The sequence below is a fragment of the Lithobates pipiens genome, unplaced genomic scaffold (genome assembly GCF_037356315.1).
Source record: "Lithobates pipiens isolate NorthernLeopardFrog02 unplaced genomic scaffold, aLitPip1_a1.2 Scaffold_18, whole genome shotgun sequence".
Taxonomy (NCBI): Eukaryota; Metazoa; Chordata; class Amphibia; order Anura; family Ranidae; genus Lithobates; species Lithobates pipiens.
Genome location: NW_027507758.1, coordinates 429,136,745 through 429,164,001, shown reverse-complemented (window position 1 = coordinate 429,164,001; position 27,257 = coordinate 429,136,745). Strand labels below are relative to the sequence as shown.

The following is a 27,257-nucleotide window of genomic DNA, read 5'->3' as shown; positions in this document are numbered from 1 at the left end:
ACTAAACAATGTGTGGCTCATTATTTCAATGCTCAATACCAGTGTATTTGTTAAGTTATTGTAGTTACAGTGACAATGTGCTCTTAAATGTGCCCAACTCTGGCAATTTATACGCCTACAAAAAATAAAAGGAGTTGAAAAGGTATAATGTTGTCCATGCATTAGATTCATTAAGAAACAAAACATTGTGTGTACCCACATTGTGTGTACCCACAGCACACCATAATAGTTAGCTGAAGAAGATATTGTCACTTCATGTAGCAAATAAGGTACGTTTGCACTATTGTAGCAAGTGGCCAAAATAAAGGCCATTTGTGAACATATTCGACAGATAAAAAACACAGATGACAATAGTTCAAATGAAATATGAGTTTAGGATGCAAGAAATATATTATTCATGTTCAGCTACAATTTTCTGCCAAGCCATTACCCCTCTACCCACAAAATAATCCAAGTATTTTTGCCATAGATCTCTGGCATTTTGGGAGGGCAATCCAGCACAGGCATTTTTTATAGCCGTCATCACGGCCAGAGATGGACTAGCTGCAGCCTCTTCAGCTGGGCCTGCCACTGCAGTGTCCCCGACAGTTGGCACTGAGGCTAGGTAGCTGCTAGCATTGCTCCTTAAAAAATGATGGCGTATACAGCAGCACAGGACCACATGGTTTATTTTGTAGAGAGCCAGGTTAATTGAAGTTAAAAACAGCCTGAAACGACTGGCTAGGATGCCAAAGGTGTTTTTGAACACCCTTCTAGCATGAGAGAGCTTGTAATTAAATATTCTCTGCTCTGGAGTGAGGTTCCTCATAGGAAATGGCTTCATCAGATGTTCCCCCAGAGCAAAGGCCTCATCTGCAACAAAGACAAAATTGAGGCCCTCAACATTCTCCTCAGCAGGTGGCAAGTTTAAGGTGCAATTCTGGAGCCGCTTGTAGAACTGTCTGCGTAATGACTCCTCCTTCAGAGTTGCGGCCATTCTTCCCAACATCAAGATACAAAAACTCATAGTAGCAGACACTACAGCTAGCAGGACTATGCTGCAAAAGCCCGTATAATTAAAATAATATGAGTTGGGTGGTGGGACAAACTGGACAAGTTTTCCATCACTAGCACCACCACAGTTGGAAAAATCCCACAGATGCTGGAACTGGGCTGCAACATCCTGCCATTGTTGTGAGTTGGAAGGAAACTGTGGATTAAAAAAATAAAAAATAAAGAAATTACTACTTCTGCACATAACATTGCAAGCAGATTTGACACAAACATGCTTGGCCAACATAAAAAAAACTTAAAACTTAAATGATTTTTTAAAGACAAAAGGGTAAGGTCAATTTATCTGATTCCTCACCCACTCTGGTGGCCCATTTAAAAAAAAAATCAGTGAGAGGGAGGTAATGGGTAGATGTTTTGGACAGGTAACCCTCTAAACTTCCATGAGAGCTGTTTTCATAAATAATGTGTGATACTTTGGCCAGCCCCTCCTTACCTACACTATTGGCAGCTCAGTGGACAGGTAAGAAGTGTCATATTCTAAACATCGGGATACACACTGTCCAAATTACAGCACATTTTGACATTCTGAAATAACCTATCAATATAATAGGAGACCAAAACTTTCTATGTTACAATTTGAAGGTAATCAGGCAGGCCCTTGCACTACATGGTTTGGTGAATTTATCCAAAAATATGAACACAAAAGAGGGATAGTGTGTATGGGTTTTGCAAATTCAGCAGATAGAGTATTTGTATCTGTTGACGTAGCATCTTTGGGGGGAGGGAGGGTTCCAAATGAGTTTGGGAACCAAAAAATGGCCTCATTCACTCTGCCCGAATTTGAGGGCAACAATAACATTTGGAAACATTTTATGGGTTAGCTGACAAAAAACATTGTTAAGTTATCAGGCTAGGTGTGTATGGGCCCAGGATAGCATGCTGGGGAGGCCAGTGAAGGAAAATATGCATGGAGGCCAAAAAAGGAGCAGGAAAAGCTTACAGCATGCATGAGGACAAGGAAGCCATTCATAACATATTACAATATTGATAATTATGGAATCAACAAATGAATACAATACATTAGCAAACATTAGTACATAGAATGTGATCTTAAAGGTAAAAAAACTTACCCGAATATAGTCCTTCTGCAGGACTTGAATAATGGCTGAGCAGGTGTCTAGAATAATGAGTCCCAGAGCCTGGGGGGAGATCCCAGTAGTAAACTTGAGGTCCTGAAGACTTCTCCCCGTCGCCAAGTACCACAAGGTGGCTATGAGCCTTTGCTTGGGAGTAATGGCAAGCCTCATGCATGTGTCCTGCTTCTTAATATAGGGGGTACCAATGCCAAGAGTTGGTGAAAGCAGGGGTCCGTCATCTTGAGATAAGTCCGAAAATCATCCGGATTATTCTCCTGGAGCTCCTGCAGCAAAGGCATATGACATAATTGTATGAAGTAAATAAATGACACAACACTGCATAAATAATAAATCAGAATAATGTAAAATGAAAATTAGAAAATTGTGTACAATATAACTGCTCTAAAAAAAAGTCCAATAATAATTTATAAGTGATATTTCTTCCACTAGCATGCAGGAAGATGTGATAATCTTCCTGCATCTGCAAGGTAATCTCAGTGTGGTAGATCTGGAGCCAATGTGGATTCAAGTTTAAAGCAGCATAGTGGAAGGAATTTACATCTGATATAGATTACTACCTATGCTTTGAGAGTCCAACAGAGATTACTAAGGACCAGTGAGGATTATTCCTGAAAGGAGAGTTGCACTGTGTGCAAGGCGTGTTTTAACCCCTTGCAGGGTCTTTCAAGGAGGTGAGCGAGCATTGCATGTGGTGGCGGGAGTACTACGGATATGGAAGTTGTTTAACCACTTGACCACTGGGCACTTAAACACCCTTAATAACCAAACCAATTTTCAACTTTCAGTGCTCTCACATTTTTTGAATGACAATTACCCAGTCATGCAACACTGTAGCCATATGAAATTTTAGTCCTTTTTTCACACAAATAGAGCTTTCTTTTGGTGGTATTTAATCACTGCTGGGTTTTTTATTTTTTGTGCTATAAAAGAAAAAAGACTGAAAATTCTGTAATAATTTTTCTTCGTTTCTGTTATAAAATTTAGCAGGTTAGTAATTTTTCTTCATACATTTTGCCCAAAATTTATACTACTGCATATCTTTGGTAAAAAATAAGTACAAATTGGTGGATATTATTTGATCTTTGTGAAAGTTATAGAGTCCACAAGCTATGGTGCCAATATCTGAAAATTGATCACACCTGAAGGACTGATGGCCTATTTCAATTCTTGAGACCCTAACATGCCAGAAAAGTACAAATACCCCCAAAATGACCCCTTTTTGGAAAGAAGACATTCCAAGTTATTTAGTAAGAGGCATGATGAGTTTTTTGAAGTTGTCATTTTTTCCCACAATTCTTTGCAAAATCAAGATTTTTTTTACTTTTTTACTGTTTTTTTAGCAAAGACCCTAGAGAATACAATGGTGGTTGTTGCAACTTTTTATCTCGCATGGTATTTGCGCAGCAATTTTTCTAACTCGTTTAAAAAAAAAAAAAAAACAGTTTTGTGCTTAAAAAACAAACAAAAAAACAGTAAAGTTAGCCCAATGAAAAAAGGGGGGTTATGTGGCGCTACCTTAATATAAGTGGATCCTATATGAATCTCAAACCAATTATATTCTCAAAGTGTATAAGAAAATTAATTAATTATAAAGTGAATAAATCTATCCATAAACAATTACATATAAAATTTAAATAAAAATAAATAAAGTGCAATAACGTTCCAAAAACAATGTGCAAATGTGCAATGGTGCAAATCGCATACACAAAGGTTAAATATATTCCGTAAATAAATAAAAACCTTGAAAATCTTGAATTGTGTTGCTCACAATCAAAGTGCAAAGTGCAAAAATATATAAGTAAATCCACTAAAGTCTTCGTAAAGTGCAAAATGAGTCCCAAAGTCCAAATAGTAACCATGCGATGTGAACAACAAGTGGAAATCCACCGCTCATCCACACTTCAGTGCTCAAAGTGCACCCCTTGTTTCCCCCAGCCTCTCACCTCTATATAAGATCCCAAGGGACCAAATCACGCTTTATAAACAATGGGTTGCGGTCTTCCACCTCCTCACATCCATATGCTTCGAATCGCCAGCTCATAAACTCCCATAAATCGAGTTACATAATAGAGAAAGAAAGTAGGGGGCCTCCAATGTGTAGTATAATTAAAATTCACGTTTATTAATAATTATATCCAAACTTACATGTAGATGAAACAATCGCGGGTATAAACAATGATACTTCCGGTCTCGGCCGCGACCGGAAGTGACGTCAGACACCTGGCTCCTCCCTGACGCGTTGCGTCACATACCACGTGACTTTCTCAAAGGTTTTTTTTTTTAAAGTTAGCCCAATGTTTGCATAATGTGAAAGATGAAATTACACTGAGTAAATAGATAGCTAACATGTCACTCTTCAAAATTGCACACGCTCGTGGAATGGTGCCAAACGTCGCTACTTAAAAATCCCCATAGGCGACATTTTACATTTTTTTACTGGTTACATGTTTTGAGTTACAGAGGAGGTCTAGGGCTAGAATTATTGCTCTCGCTCTAACGTTCACAACGATACCTCACATGTGTGGTTTGAACACTGTCTTCATATGTGGGTGGGACTTACGTATGTGTTTGTTTCTGCATGCGAGCACATGGGGAAAGGGGCGCTTTAACCACTTTCAGACCGGACCATTTTTCTGGTCAATGACCAGAGGTCTTTTTACAATTTGGCACTGCGCGGCTTTAACTGGTAATTGCGCGGTCATGCAATGTTGTACCCAAACAAAATTTGCGTCCTTTTCTTCCCACAAATAGAGCTTTCTTTTGATGGTATTTGATTGCCTCTGCGATTTTTATTTTTTGCGATATAAACGTACAAATTTTGAAAAAAAATGATATTTTCTACTTTTTGTTATTAGAAAAATCCAATAAACTCAATTTTAGTCATACATTTAGGCCAAAATTTATTCAGCCACATGTCTTTGGTAAAAAAAAAGTCAATAACTGTATATTTATTGGTTTGCGCAAAAGTTGTCACATCTACAAACTAAGGTACGTTTTCTGGAATTTACGCAGCTTTTAGTTTACGACTGCCTATCTCATTTCTTGAGGTGCTAAAATGGCAGGGCAGTACAAAACCCCCCCAAATGACCCCATTTTGGAAAGTAGACACCCTAAGGAAATTGATAAGTGGCATGTTGAGCCCATTGAATATTTTATTTTTTTGCCTCAAGCGATTGAATAATGACAAAAAAAAAAATTTTTTATTTTTTTTTCACAAAGTTGTCACTAAATGATATATTGCTCATACATGCCATGGGCATATGTGAAATGACACCCCAAAATAAATTCTGCTGCTTCTCCTGAGCACGGGGATACCACATGTGTTGGATTTTTTGGGAGCCTAGCCGCGTACGGGGCCCCGAAAGCCAAGAACCGCCTTCAGGTTTTCTAAGGGCGTAAATATTTGACTTCACTCCTCACTACCTATTACAGTTTTGAAGGCCATAAAATGCCAAGATGGCACAAAACCCCCACAAATGACCCCATTTTAGAAAGTAGACACCCCAAGCTATTTGCTGAGAGGCATGTTGAGTCCATGGGATATTTTATATTTTGCCACAAGTTGCGGGAAAATTACAAACTTTTTATTTTATTTTATTTTTTTACAAAGTTGTCACTAAATGATATATTGCTCACGCATGCCATGGGCATATGTGAAATGACACCCCAAAATAAATTCTGCTGCTTCTCCTGAGTACGGGGATACCACATATGTGGGACTTTTTGGGAGCCTAGCCACGTACGGGGCCCCGAAAACCAAGCACCGCCTTCAGGCTTTCTAAGGGCGTTACAGTTTTGAAGGCCATAAAATGCCAAGATGGCACAAACCCCCCCAAATGACCCCATTTTGGAAAGTAGACACCCCTAAATTTAGGGGTACACTAGTGAGACTAGGTAATAAATGGCGGGTGCCCTGAAACTATAAAAAAATAACTAACCAACCAGCGTCACCTGTAACAGTTATATGGTGATCACTGGTGAAAGGGTTAACTAGGGGGCAATCAGGGGGCTTTATGCGGTAGTATATGGGGGTCCCTGGCGCTATAAAAAGTTGCGGCGAACCTAAATACCTACCTGCCTAACTAGCGGCACCTGTGACACTAATACAACGATCAGAAAAATGATCGCTTTTTAGGCTGGGTTCACACTGGAGCGATGCGGGAACGCCACGAATCCGCGGCGGATTCCCGCATCGCATGCCTCCCGGCGGCAGTTCACACTGCCCTATGCGAACTGCTGGGAGTGTCAGTGAAATGTTAATGACACCCCCATATCAGTTCGCATATCGCAGTGCGATCTGCAAACTCAGATCGCATGGTGTGAACACCCATGCGATCCGATTCTGCTGCGGACCAAAAAAAGGGTCCCGTGCGAATTTGCGGCGGGTGGGGCGGGTGCGGCGCAAATTCAGCCATACTATCTGTATGGCTGAACTCGAATCGCACAGAGATCAGATGTGATTTGCACTGCAGTGCGGTGCGAGTCACATTCGTTCTCATAAACCGCTGCAATGTGAACCCAGCCTTAGTGACACTGGCGACATGGGGTGATCACAGGGTTAAACCTTTATTGGGGGGGTTAGGGGGGTACATTAGAACTAAAGGGGGCTAACCCTAACTGCCCTAACAGTTATTACAGTCACAAATGACACCAATGCAAAAAAAAAAAAAAATGCAATTGGTGTCACTGTGACTGGGGGGGCAGGGGTAATTGGGGGGGTGATCGGGGGGTGAAGGGGGGGGTGTGAGTGTGCCTGGCATGTTCTACTGTGTAGTGTCGTGTTGGTGCAACTCACCGATCCTCTCTCCTCGGTGCCGGAACGAAAACTACAGACACGGAGGAGAGATTACATCACTTCCTCTCCTGTGTTTACATTACAGGAGAGGAAGTGATGTCACGGAGCATTTCTATTCGTCGGGAGCGATCGCGAGGGGGTGGCCATGAATGAATGGCCGCCCCCTCATCCCGGATCGCTCCCGAACGAATACCGACCGCCGCAGGCACCGGGGGGGGGCCCGATCGGGCCCCCCACCCGCGGGAAGGCAGGGACGTATATATACGCCCATATGCCTGCCCGTGCCATTCTGTCGACGTATATCGTCGTGCGGCGGTCGGCAAGTGGTTAAAAAAAAAAAATTATTGTTTATTTTACTTTATTTATTTTAGTTTGAAATTTTTTTCCCCCAAAATTTTTTTATGATCACTTTTATTCCTATTACAAGGAATGTAAACATCCCATGTAATAGGAATATGGCATGACATGTCCTCTTTACAGTGAGATATGGGGTCAACAAGACCCCACATCTCACCTCTAGGCTGGGAAGCCTGAAATAAAAAAATAAAAAAAAGATTCTGTCTTTGATCGTATTGAGTCAGTAGAAGCACTGGAGGGCGGCGGGAGGGGGGGATGTCCCCTCTCGCCTCCTGTAAGAACGATCAAGCAGTGGAACAGCTGCTATGATTGTTCTTATGGTGTAGGAAATCTCCGGCTGAAAAAGCTGATTTCTGAATGATGCCTGTAGCTACACCCATCATTTAGATATCCCCCACAAAGTCAAGGACATCATATGACAGCTGGCTGGGTATTGCAGGATATCACCGACTATGGCTGGGTATTGCAGCGTATCACCGAGTATGGCTGGGTATTGCAGGGTATCACCGACTATGGCTGGGTATTGCACGGTATCACCGAGTATGGCTGGGTATTTCAGGGTATCACAGATTATGGCTGGGTATTGCAGGGTATCACAGACTATGGCTGGGTATTGCAGGGTATCACCAAATATGGCTGGGTATTGCAGGGTATCTCCGAGTATGGCTGGGTATCTCCGATTATGGCTGGGTATTGCAGGGTATCTCCTAGTATGGCTGGGTATGGCAATTTATGGCAGAGTATTGACAGGGTATTGCAGAGTATTGGCGGGTATTGCGGATATTGCAGAGTATTGGTGGGTATTGCAGAGTATTGGCGGGCAGAGTATTGGCGGGCATTGCAGAGTATTGGCGGGTATTGCAGAGTATTGGCAGGGTATTGCAGAGTATTGGCAGAGTATTGCAGAGTATTGGCAGAGTATTGCAGAGTATTGACAGGGTATTGCAGAGTATTGGCAGGGAATTGAGGGGTTAATTTTCAGTGAGCAGCACTGTGGGCACTGCAGATGCAGCCCACAGCGCTGCTGACACCGATCTCTCCCCCCTCTGCTGTACCGATCGGTACAAAGAGGGGAGGGAGGTTATGACGCCAGTTTGTTTACAAGTGATCGCTCTGTCATTTGACAGAGCGATCACGTGGTAAACGGCCACGATGATCCGTGATGCACCGGGTCCTGCGGACCATGCTCTCGAGTGCGCACCCGAGCGGAATTCTGGGAGGACGTCATATGATGGCCTCTCAGAGTTAAGCAACCGCCCCGTAGCCGTCATTCGGCTATGGGGCAGTTGTTAAGTGGTTAAAGCAAGAAAAAAACCTCACATCTTCCTGCATGCTAGTGGAAGAAATATCACTTATAAATTATTATTGGACTTTTTTAGAGCACTTATATTATACACAATTTTTCATTTTATATTATTCTGTTTTATTATTTATGCAGCGCTGTCTCATTTATATACTTTATATCTTGTTTTTTTTCGTGGGAGCACAGAGGTGACAGCAGCAGCAACCCTATGTTAGTCTTTTTAGTATAGTAGCACGCAAATTATAATATGACATAATTGGTCACGATTAAGCAACCAATTTTTGGTCAAAGAACTCCTCCTCATCCTCCTCCTCCTGGTCTGGACTCGGGTCAAAGCAATAACTCCAAGCCCAATAATAGCATGTTCTCTCCGATTCCGCAGCATGGCTGGTTGACGAACGGCCATTCAGAAACATACTGAAAAGCGCGAATCAACACTCACCAAACTTCTACTAACACGAAATTAGCAGACGGAGCCCAAAGGCGTTGCCTGACAATTGAACTTCCTCTTTATAGTCTCGTAGTACATCTAGTCCATCACTACGCTTGTGTTTGTTGGCTGACAATTGTGTACTGTTAATATGCAAGACAATACGCCCTTTGTACAAAAGTCTGACGCTCTGTTGGCCAACAATCGGATCATGTGTATGAGGCTTAACTCTAAACGGGTAACCTGTAAAGGCTTTTAACGCATCGCCTGTGGAGATTTTTAAGTGCAATAGTTCGTCACAATTCCAATGGCGTACGCAATTTTAACACATGACATGTTAGGTATCTATTTACTGGGCGTAACATCATCTTTTATATGTTACCAAACATTGGGTTTATATTGTATTTTTGTGCATTAAAGTGTAATTATTTCCCAAAAAATTGCTCAAACACCGTGTGACATAATAAAATTGCAATACCCACCATTTAAAAAAAAATAAATGCAACACCTGTCATTCATTTCTCTAGGGCTTCTGTATAATGTTTCGGGGTTCTAAGTAATTTTCTAGCAAAAAATATAAAAAAAATGCTGCTTTATACATGTATAACTGAAATGTCAGAATTGGCCAGGGGTTAAGCAGTTAATATAATGTATAAAACTGTAGCTAACACAACTAAAGTGTTTGTACAAATATATTACGCACATGCATCTCACATTTTATTGCCTATTTTAAAGAATTTTATGGTGTGTCTTTTCTCATTGCAGTTATCACACCTTCCCTCTTTTTTCATGTTTCTGTGTTAGAACACAAATCTTGGATGTCACAAGTGTAATTTAAAAATCCTGAAAGATATGAGGCTTGTATTATCTTGGTACAAGATGGTACATTGGAAGGTCATAAAGAGTGTATATCTATCCGCCATTGATTATAAGAGTTGTGATAAACAGGGATACCAGTCAGGGCAACTGAGATAATGAGATAATTTGTTTTAATCATGTGCACATGTGATCTGTTACCTGGCTGAACCAGACAGCCTCCATCTAACATCAGCTTATGCTATATGATTATTCTGAAGGGTACTTTCCACTTTATGTAAAATAAATAGAATGTTCCTGCAGTGGAGAAGTCCATTAGAATAGCCAAAGCTGGGGAAAAAGACACCAGGGGGTTGAAAAAAAAAATGCCTCACAAATCCTCGCATCCACAACAAGCGATGTGGATGCAGGGACCTCTTCCGCTGTGCTACTGTATTCTGACGGTGGGGACTAAACCCCCCCCCCCTGCCAGCCATAATAAACAGATCAGTGCTGCAGTTATTGGCCGCATGCGCTGATCAAATGCTGGTTTTCTAGCAGGACCATTCAACAGAATCTGCAAAATGCAAAAGCACTAAAAATGCATAGGTGTGAATCGAGCCTAAAGCCTCGTACACATGATCGGATTTTTCAACGGGAATTGTGTGATGACAGGCTGTTGGCGGAAAATCTGACTGTTTGTACATTCCATCAGACAATTGTCAAATTTTTCACGGAACAATGTTGGATGGCAGGCTTTAAAATTTTACGCGGACAAATGTCTGGATTTTCCAAGCGTGTGTACACAAGTCTGTTGGACAAAAGTCCAAAGTACAAAACACGCATGCTTAGAAGCAAGGACAAGCCGAAAGCGGTCAGTCTTGTAAACTAGCGTTCATAAAGGAGAATTAACATTTGTGTCTAAATGTCTAAATGCAGCGCACATTCTCTTATTCTTTAATGGGATAATAATGAAGCTTCTTTGATGGTGATACTGATGGAGTTATTGCAAATACATTTTCAAAGATTTTTTTTTCTAGTGATATCAAGATTATTATTATTATGCTTGTTATTTTTTTTTGGTGCAAGTTACGACAATACCATTATCCCATAGTTTTTAAGATCAAAGATACAACTATGTTGGTGTCCCTTGTTAATTTTACATTGTATTTTTTAAAATGTAACTGCCTACTCCCAAACTGTAATTTGAAGTAAAACATATAGCCAAGTATTATTCTCCACAATTTTTTTTCTTTAAAAAAATAAAACAAATAAAATTAGTCATGCTATCTGCCAATAGAACCTAACCAAAAAGTGCATTCTATACACCCAAAAATATTGAAAATATACCAAATCAAATAAATATATAACCAAAAAATAAAATAAAAGCCTTGAGCATGTGTTCTGCTTCTTAATATAGGGGGTCAACAATGTCAAAAGTTGGTGAAAGCTGGGGTCCGTCATCCAGAGATAATTCCAAAAATCACCTGGATTATTCTTCTGGAGCTCCCGCAGCAAAGGCATATGACATAATTGGTTACGGTTAATAAAGCAACCAATTTTTGGTCCAAGAAATCCTCCTCCTCTTGTTCCTGGACTGGACTTGGGTCAAAGCAATAACTCCAAGGCCAATAATAAATAACACGTTATCTCCTCCGATTCCGCAACATGGCTGGTTGACGAACGGCCGTTCAGAAACAAACTGAAAAGCGCAAAATGAAAAGCTTGAAATGAAAAGTGTGAATCAACACTCACCAAACTTCTACTAGCATCAAATTAGCAGAAGGAGCCCCAAAGGGTGGCGCTAAAAGGCTAAAAAACCGCGTAGTACGTCACTACGTTTGTGCTTGTTGGCCGACAATTCCTTGCCGAGACAGCTGACGACTCATTGGCTGTTAAGGATGTTGTAGGCCGGCTTCCCTGGCCCCCTCCTTAGCAACCAGCTATATACAGTGTGAAAAAAAACTCTAAATGCAAATTTGCCTCAAAATCGTGGTAAAATCACTGCAAAAAACATGTGTCCAAAAACGTGGTAATCACCTCAAAAAGCACTGAAGAAACACTTAAAAGCAACATGCATAGATGTGAATCGAGCCTAAATACATACACACAATCCAATTTGTTGCAGACAAAACCTTGGACTTTTGTCCGAAGGGCGTTGGCCAAGAGCTTGCCTTGATTCAGGTCTGGTATGGATATTAAGGGGAACCCCGCGTCAAATTAAAAAAAAAAATTGACGTGGGGGTCCCCCTAAAAATCCATACCAGACCCTTTATCCGAGCACGCAACCTGGCAGGCTGCAGGAAAAGAGGGGGGACGAGAGAGCGGCCCCCCTCCCTCCTGAACCGTACCAGGTCACATGCCCTCAACATTGGGAGGATGCTGAAGGGTCTGGTATGGATATTTAGGGGGAACCCCACGTCAATTTTTTTTTAAATTTGACGCAGGGTTCCCCCTAATATCCATACCAGACCTGAAGGGCCTGGTAATTGAATTTGGGGGACCCCACACTTTTTTTATTTATTTATTTATTTATTTTTATCAATGACTTTCAATGAGTGTTCTCTGTATTACGGAGCCGACAATTCATAATAGCTGCGAGTGATTTTAAAGGACTTTTTTTCCTGCATAAATGACACTTTGTGCAGGGACAGTTCTAAGCACCAGAAACATGCGCCCCTTCACAGGCATACTATAGACACCCCCCCCCCCTACGAAATTTAAAGGAATATTACACTTTTATTGTTTCACTTTAATCATTATTAAAATCACTGCTCCCGAAAAAACGTCAGTTTTTAAAACTTTTATTTGCATTGATACATGTCCCCTGGGGCAGGACCCAGGTCCCCAAACACTTTTCAGGACAGTAACTTGCAGAATCTTTTCTCTCTGTCAAATCTTTTTTCTCTGTCGAATATTTTCTCTATATAATCTTGGACTAATAGAGGTAAGGTTAGACACATTCGACCACAGGTTCTATAGACACAGATTGTTATTGTCAGAGTCACGTCGAATCTCCTATTCTATATCGAACTGTTGTAACAACGAAAATGAAAATAAAGCATTTATGTTGGATCTTTCGTTTTTTGGATTCTGTGCTTTCGTTATCGTTTGTCAAAACGAAAACGAAAATAGCTGAAATTTGGACGAAAATGCATTTGGACGAAAATAAATGCACTTGTCTTGTTGCAGGCAATCTATCCCTTCCGCCGATGGGTAAGCAGCCCTCAAAAGGTTTCTCAGCCATTTCGTGTTCTCTGGGGTATCCAGTTGACGGAGACCATCCAGTATTCCAGATTTAGCGTGCAAAGGGTTGCTTGAAGACTTTCCATCTTGAAAGACTCAACCATGATTTTCCTGTTGAGTTTCTTTAGGTCTAATACTGGGTGCAGGTCTCCTGTCTTTTTCTTCACTAGAAATAGTGGAGAGTAGAAGCCTTTCCCTCTCTGGTGCAATAGAACTTCTACTATTGCCCGTTTCTGAAGCAAGTCCTGAATGTACTCGACTAAGAGCATTCTCTTTTCTCCTGATGCTGGAAGTCTGGTTGCATAAAACTGGTCCTTGGGAATTCGGTTTTTGAATTTCCACCTGTGACCAAACTGAATGGTGGCCACCATCCAGGGATCTTATGTTCTCCACCTAAGCCTTCATGAACTTCCTGAGCCTGGCTCCTACCACCGCAGGCTGGTTGGACGCACCATCAAATCAAAAAACTTTTGCTGTTCTCCTGTGTAGGAGGATTTTGTTTTTTGGAATTTTAAGGGTGAGGTCTGGGGATTCCTCCAGTTTCTCCTAAATTCCTTTTCCAGATCTGTATGACTTGGCCTCTCTATACCTTTCTGGGAGATTACGCATGAATGACAGTTTCTGTTGTTTTGGTCTCCTGTCTGAGAGAATGAGGCAGATTTTCCCCTGCTGACTTTGGATATGGATGTGTCTAGCTTTTCTCCAAAAAGGTTTGTCCCATCGTATGGGATCTTACACCAGTTAGTTTTTGAAGCAGCATCAGCTGTCCAGGCATTGCCCTTGAGGAGAACCTGATTGTGTCCACCGAAGCCTCTGCCACGAAGTCCTCTGCGAGACTGAGTTCCTGAAGAGCGCTGATCACTCTCTCCTGTTCTGCTTCCCCCAGAATCAGTTTCTCAACATTAGACGTCCAGCTGGAGATGGCTCTTCCTACAGCAGCTAAAGCGATAGCTGGCCTACAAGCTCCACCTGCTGCTGCATAGGCTCTTTTTACATCAAGGTTGGTTTTCCATTCTAACATATCTCTGAATGTCACTGCATCCTCGAGAGGTAGTGTTAAATGCCTGGCCATACGCATTTGTGATGCGGCTACAAAGAGCTTGCACTAACGGATTTACGTTAGGCTCTTTTAGTGGGTAGAGTTTTGTCAGTCTGTTGTTGATACTCTTTTTTTTTCTCCGGCTTTTGCAACTCATCTTTGATCAGTTCCTCTAATTCATCAATGAGTGGGAATGATTCCTCCCATCAAATTGCTTCCTTCACAGACTTAACAAGTAGCTCTATCAGGGTAAAGTCAAATCCTGTTGAGGCCTCTAATTCTTCACTGTCAGATGAGCTATCTGCTGTTTTTGATGTGGTGGGTGTAACCACTGAGGTAGTCTGAGCATACTTGTCTGCTTCAGGTGTTGATATTTGTTGGATCAATTCTCTTACCGATTCTCTAATGATGTCGTCAGTCACCTCTCTGGCATCCATCTCTTTTTCTGTAGTAGTTTCATCGAAGCACGAATGACAGGCCAATTTGTCTAGAAGAGCTATGGCGCCACAGACCCAACAAGCATTTGTGGTCGGGCTGGAGCGACGGCTGGCCGAATATGTTCCGTGGGAAGAGGACCTTCTGTGGTATTAGTGATGGTGTCATGAGGGTGACTTTGAGCGACTTTGTCTGTGACCTGACTGGCTTCTCTGAGTAGAGTGACTTCTTCGGTGCCCTGAGCGGCTCCCTCGGTTATCTAAGTGACTTCCTCTGTGTCCTGAGCTACTTCTTCTGCATCTTGAGTCTGACTTACTTAGTAATGTGGAATGATTATACGCATACAGTTTTAAAAACACCGCTGTATAACAACCACGGGTATGCAGCAGACCATACAATGGAAGATTGGCAGAGCTATTGGGTCCTAACAACAAGTAGAAAAGCAGGTCTGTGAGTACCTAAAGTAGAATGTCATATATGACAGACATTAATATAAAAAATCCTATTAACTTAACAAATCAATTACAGTGAGAAAGTAGCACCACTAATAATGATTCTCACCGGGTTAATCCAGAATGGCACATATATATGTTGAAAGCATAGAACCTCAGGGAAACTGTAGTAATGGCAGGTATTGCTGAGTAATACAGGAATTGCCAGGTAAAATGGTGAGCTCAACCATATAACTTCAGCCCCAAATGCTATTAATTTGCCAGAGAATCTATGTGACACAATAGTCCTAGCTTGAAAGGTGGAATCTAAAACAAAATATATATAGGATTAATTAAAAAATGACTGTGGTTAAGGCAAGAAGGAGAGATAATGCAACAAAACTAGTAGCTGCATATCCCAAATATATACTTGTAATGTCTACCTACCATGGACAGGACCCCATACAGCATGCATCCTCCGTGGAGCTAATAGCCAAAATAAATGACAGGTGGCTAGAGGAAGCACCAAGATGTAGTGCTTATATATGCACGCCCGCTCGTAGTCAAGTGGTTGCAGACACCATGACGTCTTCCAAGCCAGCTGCCGTAGTCACTGCGCACACGCACCTCACCAAAGCCACACCTGTGCAATAGAATGGAATAGCAGCGCTCGGTGAGGGTGAGAGGGACACCAATGCTAGACTACAAAGACCAGCATGAGGGGGTGCCTCCAGCTGATCCTTGATGTGTCACGCCGCACACCATATGTGAGGACGTGACACTGGGCGGCCACATAGCACTGGAGAAGTCACCACTCTGCCAATAAGGTGAAAGGACAGAGGTCAAACCAGGAAGCAAATACACAGCCCATGATAATAAAAATAAATAGCTAACAATAATGAAGAAATACATGTATATAAAAAGTATAAGCATGATGTTGTTGGTATTCAACATAATAGAAACACACTGATGGCTAAGCAAAGGATACTAAAATAGGTATCCTGGATGTAGTCAGAATTACACAGTAATATATATGTATATAAATTAACCAGACTTTATCCAATAAATATACCTAACAAATATTATAAAAAGGGGGAGGGGGCCTGAAGAAATGGGCGAAGACACATAACCAAACCTAAACAGCATAGCATTCATATAGAGTGGACGAACTAACATAGACACGTCCCACAAATAACGATACCCTAGATCAGTGATGGCAAACCTTGGCACCCCAGATGTTTTGGAACTACATTTCCCATGATGCTCATGCACTCTGCAGTGTAGTGGAGTATCATGTGAAATGTAGTTCCAAAACATCTGGGGTGCCAAGGTTCGCCATCACTGCCCTAGATCATAGGAAGGGTTTATAAGTCTGGGCCCTGTTAATCTCAGGTGCATGAATCACATTTAAACATTCTATCCAAATGGTCTCCTTGCAGAGAATTTGTTTGCCCCAATCCCCACCTCGTGGGTCTTTGGGAACTACAGCTAAGGCAATGAATGAAACCAAAGACACATCGAATTTGTGGTATAAATCAAGATGTCTACTGACTGCAGTGACCATTTTACCATTCTTGGAGTTGGAGATATGGTCTTTGATCCTAGAATGGAACTGTCGGGCAGTTTTTCCAATATAAAAGGTGTTGCATTTGCAAGACATCAAATAAACAATGCCCTGTGTTTCACAGTTTGCATGGAAAGCAAGAATAAATATCTCATCATTAGGGAGCATGAATCTAGCGCTTTTGGTAATCCAGGGGCAAAAGGCACATTTGCCACATCTTATAATGCCATTCTGGGAGCATCTGGACTGTGAATCGCCCAGATACTGACTAGATGTAAGCTTGTCTCTCAGGGTTCTTGACCTTCTGAAGGTAATGACAGGTTGAAGACTAATATACTTGGTGAGAACAAGTGGTGGGGCTATTCAGTCTTATCAGGTTGTGGGGGGAGGAGTCACAACCCAAATGCATGCTGCCATGATGCGACACGAAATATGAATACCCCTGTGGCTAGTAGAGAAGAATCCAATCAGCTGATTAACAGCAGTCTGTGGAAGTATTATCCCCTCCATTTTTATAAATGAAGAAGAAAGAAATTCTATAACAAACTGCTTCTTGACTAAAATAACTGCAGCAAAGAAGTCAGGTTACCAGCCTAGTACTATAGTTAGGCAAGACTGTGTACATGTCAGGATTAGACAGAGAGGAATGCAGAGCAGTTAAGAAAATACACATACAGTGGGTAAAATAAGTATTGAACACTTCACAATTTTTCTAGGTAAATATATTTCTTGATCATACATCACGGGACACAGGAGCTTCATTATGTAGTAGTGGGTTATATAGGCACCTCTGGTGATTGGACACTGGTTAACCCCAATTAAGGAGAATTCCTCCCCTATATAACCCCTCCCATCAGTTTTTTCGCCAGTGTCTATGGTGGTTGGTCACGTAAAACTTTAGCTCTGTGCAGGTCCCTGCGGGTGCCTAAGGGCTACAACAAACTGGATCCATACCTCGGGCCGATATTTGCCTCCCAAGATGGTATGGTACCCGGGCCTCGTCAGCCGAAGAAACGAGGTTTGGCCTGTAAGTCCTCTCCTATTGGAAGACTGGGCTCTGGGAAAACCAGACTTGGTGTACTGTTTATACAGAGCGCACGAAAGTTTCTGGCAGAGTCTTTTACATGGTCCAGGTAGGAGGCTCTTCTGAGAAAGAGCCCCAGATAAACCTGAAGGTTGGCTAACACTGCCTGCCGTGATGGGTGAAGGTTGGAATTTGTCTGTTTCAGCAATTCCTGCGGCGAGGACAGGTAAGGGAAGTTAATCCTATATATGTAATTATATGATGGATTTCTTCATTTTGAGTAGTTGTATGTCTTACCTGGTTTCCACCACTAGAGGGAGTAAGAGCAGCCTGATGCATACTTACATGCCTTTCAGTACACATGCTCAGTGAAGCCTGGTTCTCCAGCTGTCTCACGTCTCCACTGCAGTCCCTGCCACAACAAGGTAACACAGGGGTCCCATGTAGTCTGGGGGTCCCACGCAGCTCCGGTGGAGTTCTCCTTTCCCCCCCTGGATCCCGCAGTCCTCAGGCACTCGCGCGCGCGTGCACGTGAGCCGGGCGCGTTTCCGGCCTAATGGAGCAGGGGGGAGTGTGGTTGTGAGCCTTGCACGTCAGTGTGCACGGCACTGTACTGCGCAGGTGCCAGGCGGCAGATTTAAAAAGCCCAGAGCGTCAGGGGGCTGTAAGTGGACACACAGGAGCTGTGGGCAGTAAGCATCCAAGGGGATTGGATCCAGGCAAACCTTAGACACCTACTCAGCATCAGGTTGTGCAGTTTAAGCATATATATTTATTGTGAGACTTTAAGCAAAACAGTGATTGCACTTGTACTAGTACCTCTGCTTTGTAGCTTAGGACTATGTCTCCTCGTAAGAGGGTCTCAGGGGGAGGTAACAAAGGCACTGGTAAATCACTGCCTAGGTCCAGGGGTTCTAAAAGTGCCTGTAAGTTACCACCCCCCCGCAAGACTGGAGCCAGCCTCTCAAGACGAGTCAGTGCCCCTGTCAGGTTTTGCAGCCTCTCCTAATGTCCCAGCCCCGGTTTATGTCACTGAGGACTCCCTTTGGGCTACATTGGAGGGTTTTGAAGGGAGAATAATGAATTTTATTTCTGCTTCCCTGAAAGAGAGCAGGAAAAGGGGTAGACCCCCTCCCTCTGCTGAAATTCCTCTCCCAGATGATTCTTCTGAAAATGAGGAGAGATCTTTGGACAGGGATCTTGAGCAGTCGGATGAATCAGAGGAAGAGGAGAGAGTCCCCTCCTCCCAGGCGCTCAGAAAACAGGTGCAGTATTATACTGAATTGGTGCGTACCACATTCAGAATGCCTGCTGCTGAAGTCGCTACGTCCTCTGTTTCTTCCCTGGGAGTCAGGAAAGCCCCACAGACTGCCTATTCCTTTCCAATTCATCCCTTAATGGATGAATTGTTGTATGAGGATTGGGGACATCCTGATAAACTGTTTGCTCCTCCTAAAAGGTTTTCTATGCATTATCCTCTGGAGGAGAGTTTCACCAAGAAGTGGGGGGTCCCATCTGTTGATGCGGCTGTTTCTTGCGTGAATAAAAACCTGACTTGTCCGTTGGATAATGCGCAGGTATTTAAAGATCCAACTGATAAGAAGCTGGAAACCTTATTAAAAGCCTCCTTTTCAGTGACTAGCGCTGTAGTTCAACCTACAGTCGTAGCCGTGGGGTTGTGCCAGTTCCTCAAGGAACAGGTTAAGCAGATGCTTGGCCTCCTTCCCAGCGAGGAAGTAGAGAAGTATGCAGAAATGCCTCATATTCTGTGTTTCATGATTGATGCGATTTTGGATTCTGTCCAACAAGCATCACGTTTGTCCCTCATATTGGTACACATGCGAAGGGCCCTATGGCTAAAGAATTGGGCATCTGAGCTGTCATGCAAGAAGCATTTGATTGGGTTCCCGTTTAAAGGGGAACGTTTGTTTGGAGAAGAATTAGACAAATTCGTCCAAAAAATTTCAAGGGGGTAAATCTACTCTCCTTCCAGTCAAAAGGAGCAAGCGTCCTTCATTCAGGCGTGCTCTCTCTCCCGGAGCATCAAGCTCTAAGCAGTGGCAACAGCCTTCTCAACCCTCCTCTACAGGAAAGGCTCAGGGCCGGGCCCAGGGGCAGAAAAAGACTTGGGGGCGAAAGCCTGCCAAGCAGAGCCCAAAAGCTTCCTTGTGAAGGGGCGCCCCCGATCGGCCGAGTGGGGGGAAGGCTCCTGCAGTTTGCAGGAGCCTGGCGGGAAGAGATCCGGGACAAGTGGGTGATCTCTTCGGTATCTCTGGGCTACAGGCAAGAGTTTCAGGAGATTTCACCTTCTCGCTTTCTAAGGTCAAGGATCCCCAGGGATCCAGTAAAGCAAAAACCGCTATTTCTGTCCTTAGATCACTTACTATCCCAGGGGGTGATAGTAGAAGTGGACCCAAAAGAACAGGGTTCAGGGTTTTACTCAAATCTCTTCACCGTTCCAAAGCCAAATGGAAGTGTCAGACCTATCCTAGATCTGAACCGGTTTTTACGCATCCGGTCCCTCCGAATGCAGTCAATCCGCACTGTGGTCTCCTCCCTACAAGGGGGAGAGTTTATGGCATCAATAGATATCAAGGATGCATATCTCCATGTGCCAATTTTTCCCGCACACCAAAAATTTCTAAGGTTCGCGGTAGAGCGGCGCCATTTTCAATTTGTGGCCTTGCCATTCAGGCTTGCTACGGCCCCTCGAGTCTTCACAAAGATTCTGGACCCTCTCTTAGCAAACCTAAGAGCTCAGGGTATAGCCGTCATGGCTTATCTAGACGATTTTCTTCTCATGGAGAAAACAGCAGCGTTCCTGAACCACAGCGTCACCAGAACGCTAGAACACCTGGAACGCCTAGGTTGGATCATAAACCTAGAAAAGTCATCCCTACAGCCTGCCACCAGGTTGGAATACCTGGGCATGATCATCGACACCGCTCAGGGCAAGGTGTTTCTTCCAAAGCCAAAGGCCTTGGCCATTGGGGATCTGGTGCGCCTAATTCTGGGCAGGAGATCTTCCCCCATTCGGTTGTGCATGAGACTGTTAGGGAAAATGGTCACCTCCTTCGAGGCCGTCCCATTCGCCCAGTTCCACTCAAGGCCTCTGCAAAGATGCATCCTTGCGGCTTGGAACAGGAAGCCCCAAGCCTTGGATCTTCCTATGCGTCTATCCCCAGGGACACGCAAGAGTCTCGTCTGGTGGTTACAAACCAAGAATTTGCTGAAGGGCAAAACTTTTCTTCCTCATCCATGGAAGATTATCACAACAGATGCCAGCCTGACAGGCTGGGGAGCAGTGTTGGAGGAGACATACTCGCAGGGGAAATGGTCTGCGATCGAGAAGCTACTGCCCATAAATGTCCTGGAGATCCGGGCAATTTATATGGCTCTCATAAAGTGGTCTTACAGACTACAAGGTCTCTCTGTTCGGGTTCAGTCCGACAATGCCACAGCAGTGGCTTATATCAATCACCAGGGCGGTACCAGGAGTCTGGTGGCCCAAAAAGAGGTGAATCGCATACTTGTGTGGGCAGAAAAGCATGTTCCATGCATTTCTGCAGTCTTCATTCCAGGAGTGGAAAATTGTCAGGCAGATTTTCTGAGCCGCCAGCAGTTGTGCCCAGGAGAATGGGCTCTGCATCCCGACGTGTTTTGGAACATATGTCGCAGGTGAGGTACTCCAGACGTAGATCTGTTTGCATCCAGGTTCAACAGGAAACTGGACAATTTTGTGTCAAGGACAAGAGATACACTTGCTCAGGGGTCAGATGCTCTGACAGTTCCCTGGGATCAGTACAATCTGATATATGTCTGCCTCCCTCTCCGGCCAGATCTGCTCTCACAGGGTCCAATTTACCATCCTGCTTTACGCAGTCTGAATTTGACGGTTTGGCTGCTGAGACCCACATTCTGAGAGACCGTGGCCTTTCGGGGCCAGTCCCTTCTACTCTGGTCAATGCCAGAAAGCCGGCCTCCAGGCTTATTTATTACAAAATCTGGAGGGCATATGTTTCCTGGTGTGAACTCAGGAAATGGCATCCTAGAAAGTATGTCATTAGCAGGATCTTGGCCTTTCTCCAGTCAGGCCTAGAAATGAATTTGGCCATAAGCACTATCAAGGTGCAGATTTCGGCCCTGTCAGTGTTCGCATTCCCTGGTGCGGGCTTTCATCCAGGGGGCCATGCGGATAAGACCGCCAGTCAAACCTCCGGTATGCCCATGGGATCTGAATTTGGTTCTCTCGGCTTTGCAGGGGCAACCATTTGAACCTTTGCATCTGGCTTCATTAGTTCTCCTGACTAAAAAATTGGTCTTCTTGGTAGCCATATCCACGGCTAGAAGAGTATCAGAGCTAGCAGCTCTTTCCAGCAAGGAGCCGTATCTATTTATTCATAAGGACCGGGTGGTCATGCGTCCCAACAGGTCCTTTCTACCTAAGGTGGTTTCGGGATTCCATTTGAATCAAGACGTAATCCTACCATCTTTTTTCCGGACCCACAGTCCGCAGAAGAAGAATCTTTGCACACTTTGGATGTGGTTAGAGCAATCAGTATTTATCTTCAAGCAACTGCTCAGATAAGGAAAACTGATTGCTTATTTATTTTGCCAGTAGGCCCTAGGAAGGGCCAGGCGGCGTCAAAATCCACTCTCTCAAGGTGGATTAGACAGGTTATTTCTCAGGCCTATAGTGTAAAGGGGAAGATTCCTCCTTTTCAAGTGAAAGCGCACTCAACTAGGGCTGTAAATGCTTCCTGGGCAGTGCATCACCAGGCCTCCCTGTCTCAGATCAGGTAAGGCTGCAACTTGGTCATCAGTCCACACATTCACCAGATTCTATCAGGTGGATGTCAGAGGGCAAGAGGATATCGCCTTCGGGCGCAGTGTACTGCAGGCTGCAGTTTAGGTCCTCCAGTCCCTGGCAGTCTATAATTATGATCTGTGTCTCCCTCCCCTCAATCTGAGCATTGCTTTGGGACATCCCACTATGTAATGAAGCTCCTGTGTCCCGTGATGTATGATCAAGAAAATGGGATTTTTATATACAGCTTACCTGTAAAATCCTTTTCTTGAGAGTACATCACGGGACACAGGGCTCCCGCCCCTCTTGGGTTTTACGTGGTTTCTTATTGCTTTGCTACAAAACTGAGGTGCCTCCCATATGGGAGGGGTTATATAGGGGAGGAATTCTCCTTAATTGGGGTCAACCAGTGTCCAATCACTAGAGGTGCCTATATAATCAAGAAAAGGATTTTACAGGTAAGCTGTATATAAAAATCCCATTTTCTAAAGGTGCTATTGACATTTTTACCACGTAAATAACAACCCATGCAATCCATACATACAAAGAAACCAAAACAAATACGTTCAGAAATTAAGTTATGTGTAATAAAATATATATATAGTTCTCTTAGCTAGTTTCCTGCAGTCTATTAGTACCTATTTCTCTCCTATTTTTTTTGCCATTGACGTTCATTCAAGCCTATGCTTTTACCTTGGGAATATGCCAGTATCGGTCCTCATGATGTTCTAACGCTTTGCTTTTAAAATCATTTGTTATCAACATCAACTTCATTGTGTATATACATACAGTATATACATGTTTTCTATCATTTTGTGTATGTTGTTGTAACTATACAATGATTTTGACTGTGTGTCGAGTTTGCTCTGAGGTCAATTGGTGTATCAGTTTTTTCTGGCAGTGGAGTTGAACCGAACTCTTTACATCAGATTTAGTAGTAGTAGTATATAGGTGATCATGGTGACTAGTTCCAATAGGTAATGACTAAACGCTAACATTTGCATGAAACACGTCTACCTTTTTGTCCCCTACTCTATATGTCAACCACTTGTCATAGGAATCTTCAATAAAAGGGATTTTTGGAAGTGTGGCCGTCCGGAATAATTTCCTTATGTTACACAGCATGCGAGCTGGGCTAGCACCTGACTAGTGTGTGCCTCACACCTAAGGAATTTTGCACCAGTTAATCTTAGATGCTGTATCGGCTATCCATAGTTTAAGCCACAAGGCCCTTCTTGCTGTTACCGAGGCCAGATTGTCCTAGCTGAGGACCTTATGATGTCCACTGAAGCCTCTGCTACGAAGTAACCTGCCAGTCTGATTTCCTGCAGAGAGGAAATTATTTTCTCCATTTCAATGCCATCCAGTACATCCTTCTCTATTTTAGTTGCCCATCCTGAGATGGCTTTAGCCACTGCTGCTGTGGTGATGGCTGGTCTGCAGGAACCCCCCGCCATGAAATATGTCTTCTTTAATTCCAAGTCCATTTTACGATCGAGTACATCCCGAAAGGAGACAGCATCCTTGATTGGTAATGTAACATGACGGGCAAGGCGCATCAAGGAGGAATCGACTACGGGAGCGTTAATCGAAGGCTTTACCTTTGACTCGTTCAAAGGGTACATTTTTGCCAGCCTGTTCGCAAGACTTGACCGCTTATCCGATCTCTCCCACTCATCCTTAATGAGATCCTTGAGTTCTTCTATAAACAGAAAAGATTCCGGACGCCTTTTCAAATTGGGGAAATATTTCAGATTTTTTTGTGGATCAGCTATATCGTCCTCCCAGCCGATTGCTTCCTTGACTGACTTCGTGAATGGCTCCACCAGAGAAAAATCAAATCCTGCAGACATCTCCTGACCTTCATTATCAGAGGAAGATTCTGATGCTTGGGTGTGATGGGGGTCTGTAGCAGACATACTAGGAACTGCCATATCCATTGCGGGTGCTGTTGTCTCCAAAATGGATTCCCGCACTGACTCTCTTATAAATTCCGTAGCCATCCTTGCGTCCGCCTCCTTCTCCTTAGTAGCTTCACTGAAGCAAGAGCGGCAGGCAAGTTTGTCTGGTAGTGCTGGTGCGCCGCATACCCAGCAGGCGTTTGCTGAAGGTCTGATGTGGCGGCTCTGATGTGAGGAAGGAGACCGCCTGCGATTTGACCGACTAAGCCGGGAGCGACTGTGGCGTGAATGGCTGTGCCGAGAGTGGCTATGTCTCTGATGGCGAGATGGAGATCTTGAGCGACTTCTGCGTGATCTTTTTCTAGATGTACGGCTTGATCTTCTTCCATGCCTGGAACTTACAGATCTTGCTCTGGTAGGGCAAAAAAAAACGCAGCATTTAGCAGACGGCACTCTTTTTTCTCCCCTTCGTCACTACTTACCTATACCAGGTACAGCCTCTTACCTATCTTGCTGATGGTCTGCATGGGCAGTGGACTCCATTGGAAAAAAATGGACAGTGCAGGCTGAGGATAACAAGAAAGAATTCTTGCAGACTATATATATATATATATATATATATATATATATATATATATATATACACATGCACAATCAATTTCCTTATATTTATATATATATTTAAATATATATTTTCCTCTATATATTATTTTTTTTTAAATAAAAGCAGAGTGTGTTGCAGCATGATAAAAAATAAATAAACTTACCTAAGAAGATGGTGATTTTCCAGAGGGCAGGAAACATGCAACAACAGCAGCATACAGAAGAGATACAGTTGTATTTGAAAAAGGCGCCATTGCGGTGGCCGAATGCGCAGAAGCGTCCTGAGAATTCCGACGCCATCTTGGTGAACGGCATACTGTAACCTAGCACAGCTGTTGAGTCTGCACATGCGCAGAGCAATGGAAAGAATGACGGCGGCCATGACAGTGCTGGAGGACAGCAAAGACCAGCAGAACCTAAAGAAGTAAGAAACTTAGAAATAATAGAAGAAAAATTAGGAGGTGAAAAAGGAAGTCCACTGCAGAAATGGAGAAGCTTCTTTAAAGCTTATAATAATGCCATAATCCAGACGCCCCCTGAGACCACCAGAACGGGGGGTTCCCTCCATAGAAGCTCCTTTAGAGACTGTACATGAGCGACTTCCATACAGGAGAGGCTTGAACCTGCTGGGGCGATAGCGCTAAGAGGCTTATTCATCTGTAAACTTCTGAAAAACCTGTTCATCCAACCTGTCAGGTGAGGATAAAAAAGAGAATGCAGCGGGGTGTCTCCCCTTCAAATTTATAGTTAGACCAATCCTGTCAGGTTGTGGGGGCGGAGTCACAACCCAGTGTGTGCTGTTATGAAGGCCTCAGGAAAATATTTTTAAATCACTTTTTCAATATTTTCTCGCAGTGCTTCTGGGGATGGGGGTGGGTGGTGTCAGTCATATTTTTATATTTAATAATTGATTTTTTTACAATTTAATTGTCTTTTTGTTTTTTTTACAATCCTTTTTGGGGGAAGGGGGTTGGGGCAATGGACACTGTTGGTAGGGCAGGGGAGAGTGTTGTCAGCAGTTTATTTTTTTTTTTTTTACACTTTTTCATTTTTTAGAATTGTTTTAGAATTTTTTTTATTTTGTTTGGGTGACTTTGGTGAGATGTCAGACCCCTATATTTGGCATATAGCTTAGCCTCACAGATCAGGGTATCCAGGTATACATCATCTGCCCTGTATACAGCTAGCTATATACACCCACCTTCCTTCCTGTATACAGAGACCTTCTTCCATCATCACTGACTGCAGATATACATAATCTGTCCTGTATACAGCTATATATACAGTAACAGGACTGATGATGTATATCTGCAGTCAGTGATGATGGAGGAAGGTCTCTATATACAGGAAGGAAGAAGGTGTGTGTATATAGCTGTATACATTACAGGACAGATGTACTCACAATTTGTGACTATTATGTAGTGTAACAAAGTCAGTACATGGCATGGCAGCAAGCAATCCCCAAAATTATGCATTGCAAAGCAGCCAGCGAGACATGATGTGGCACACTGTCTGACACCCTGATGCTCCAGTCATTATATAATACACCCATCATCGTCATCCCCATATTATACACCTATCATCACTATCCTTATCCCCATATTATATACCGGTCATCATCATTCTCATCATATAATCTACCCATCTTCATCATCCTCATCCTTGTATAATACACCCATCCTCATCATTGTATAATACACCCGTCATCGCTATCCTCATCATTGTATAATAAATCCGTCATCATCACCCTTTCTTTCCTGCAAATCTAATGTGAGTTCAGCCATACAACTGTATGGCTCAACTTGCATCTCACATACATCACATGTGATTGGCACCACAGGTGCGAATCACATGGAATGTCTGTGATTGCAGTAGTCTGAACCAGGGCTCAAACCCTACCTCCAGTAGGTAAAAGGGGAACCCAACAAAACAAATGCAGGGAAGTAAAGGGTTATCCTCCTCACCTGATAACAGAACATTTGCTGCACACTCAGGCTCAGCCTTATTTACTGCTGGGACAGTATAACTCTGTAACTGGAGATAAGTTCAACAAACAGTGCAAGGATAGCTGACAATAGCAGCACTGGGCAGTGTCTGTCCAACAATAAATAAGGCTGAGCCTAGTGTGCAGCGAGTTCTGTTATCATGTGAGTGAAAGATTTACTTCCCTGCATTTGCTTGTTGCTACTGAGAGGATGAGCTGCACCAACTCCAAGTGCGTCCCTGCTTCTATACAGGGTCGCTTCTCCCAGGACATGTGTCCCTTCCGTCCATGTCTTGTACCGGCACTGCATAGGGGCTTACCTCTCCTTTTAAAGAGCCGTGCTGGCAGTCTCAGTCCGTTGATCCGGGTCCACTCCACACAGCAGTGAGCCGG

General features: G+C 43.3%; 1 protein-coding gene across 1 annotated transcript; it reads right to left on the bottom strand.

Moving 5' to 3' along the window:
• Positions 1-354: 354 nt before the first annotated feature.
• LOC143988458 (uncharacterized) lies at positions 355-27,257 on the bottom strand. The gene is made up of 3 exons (XM_077488059.1): positions 27,185-27,257; positions 2,124-2,413; positions 355-1,189 (listed from the first exon to the last, which is right to left on the bottom strand). The coding sequence occupies exons 2-3, from the start codon at positions 2,298-2,300 to the stop codon at positions 392-394; spliced, it is 975 nt and encodes a 324-aa protein (XP_077344185.1). The 5' UTR covers positions 2,301-2,413; positions 27,185-27,257; the 3' UTR covers positions 355-391.

Bases quoted from the DNA above. Each gene is read 5' to 3' on its own strand.
- LOC143988458 (XM_077488059.1), bottom strand. From the start codon at position 2,300: ATGAGGCTTGCCATTACTCCCAAGCAAAGGCTCATAGCCACCTTGTGG. The intron at 1,190-2,123 runs GTAAGTTTTTTT...TTTAATCCACAG, and splicing joins TGCAGAAGGACTATATTCGG to TTTCCTTCCAACTCACAACA.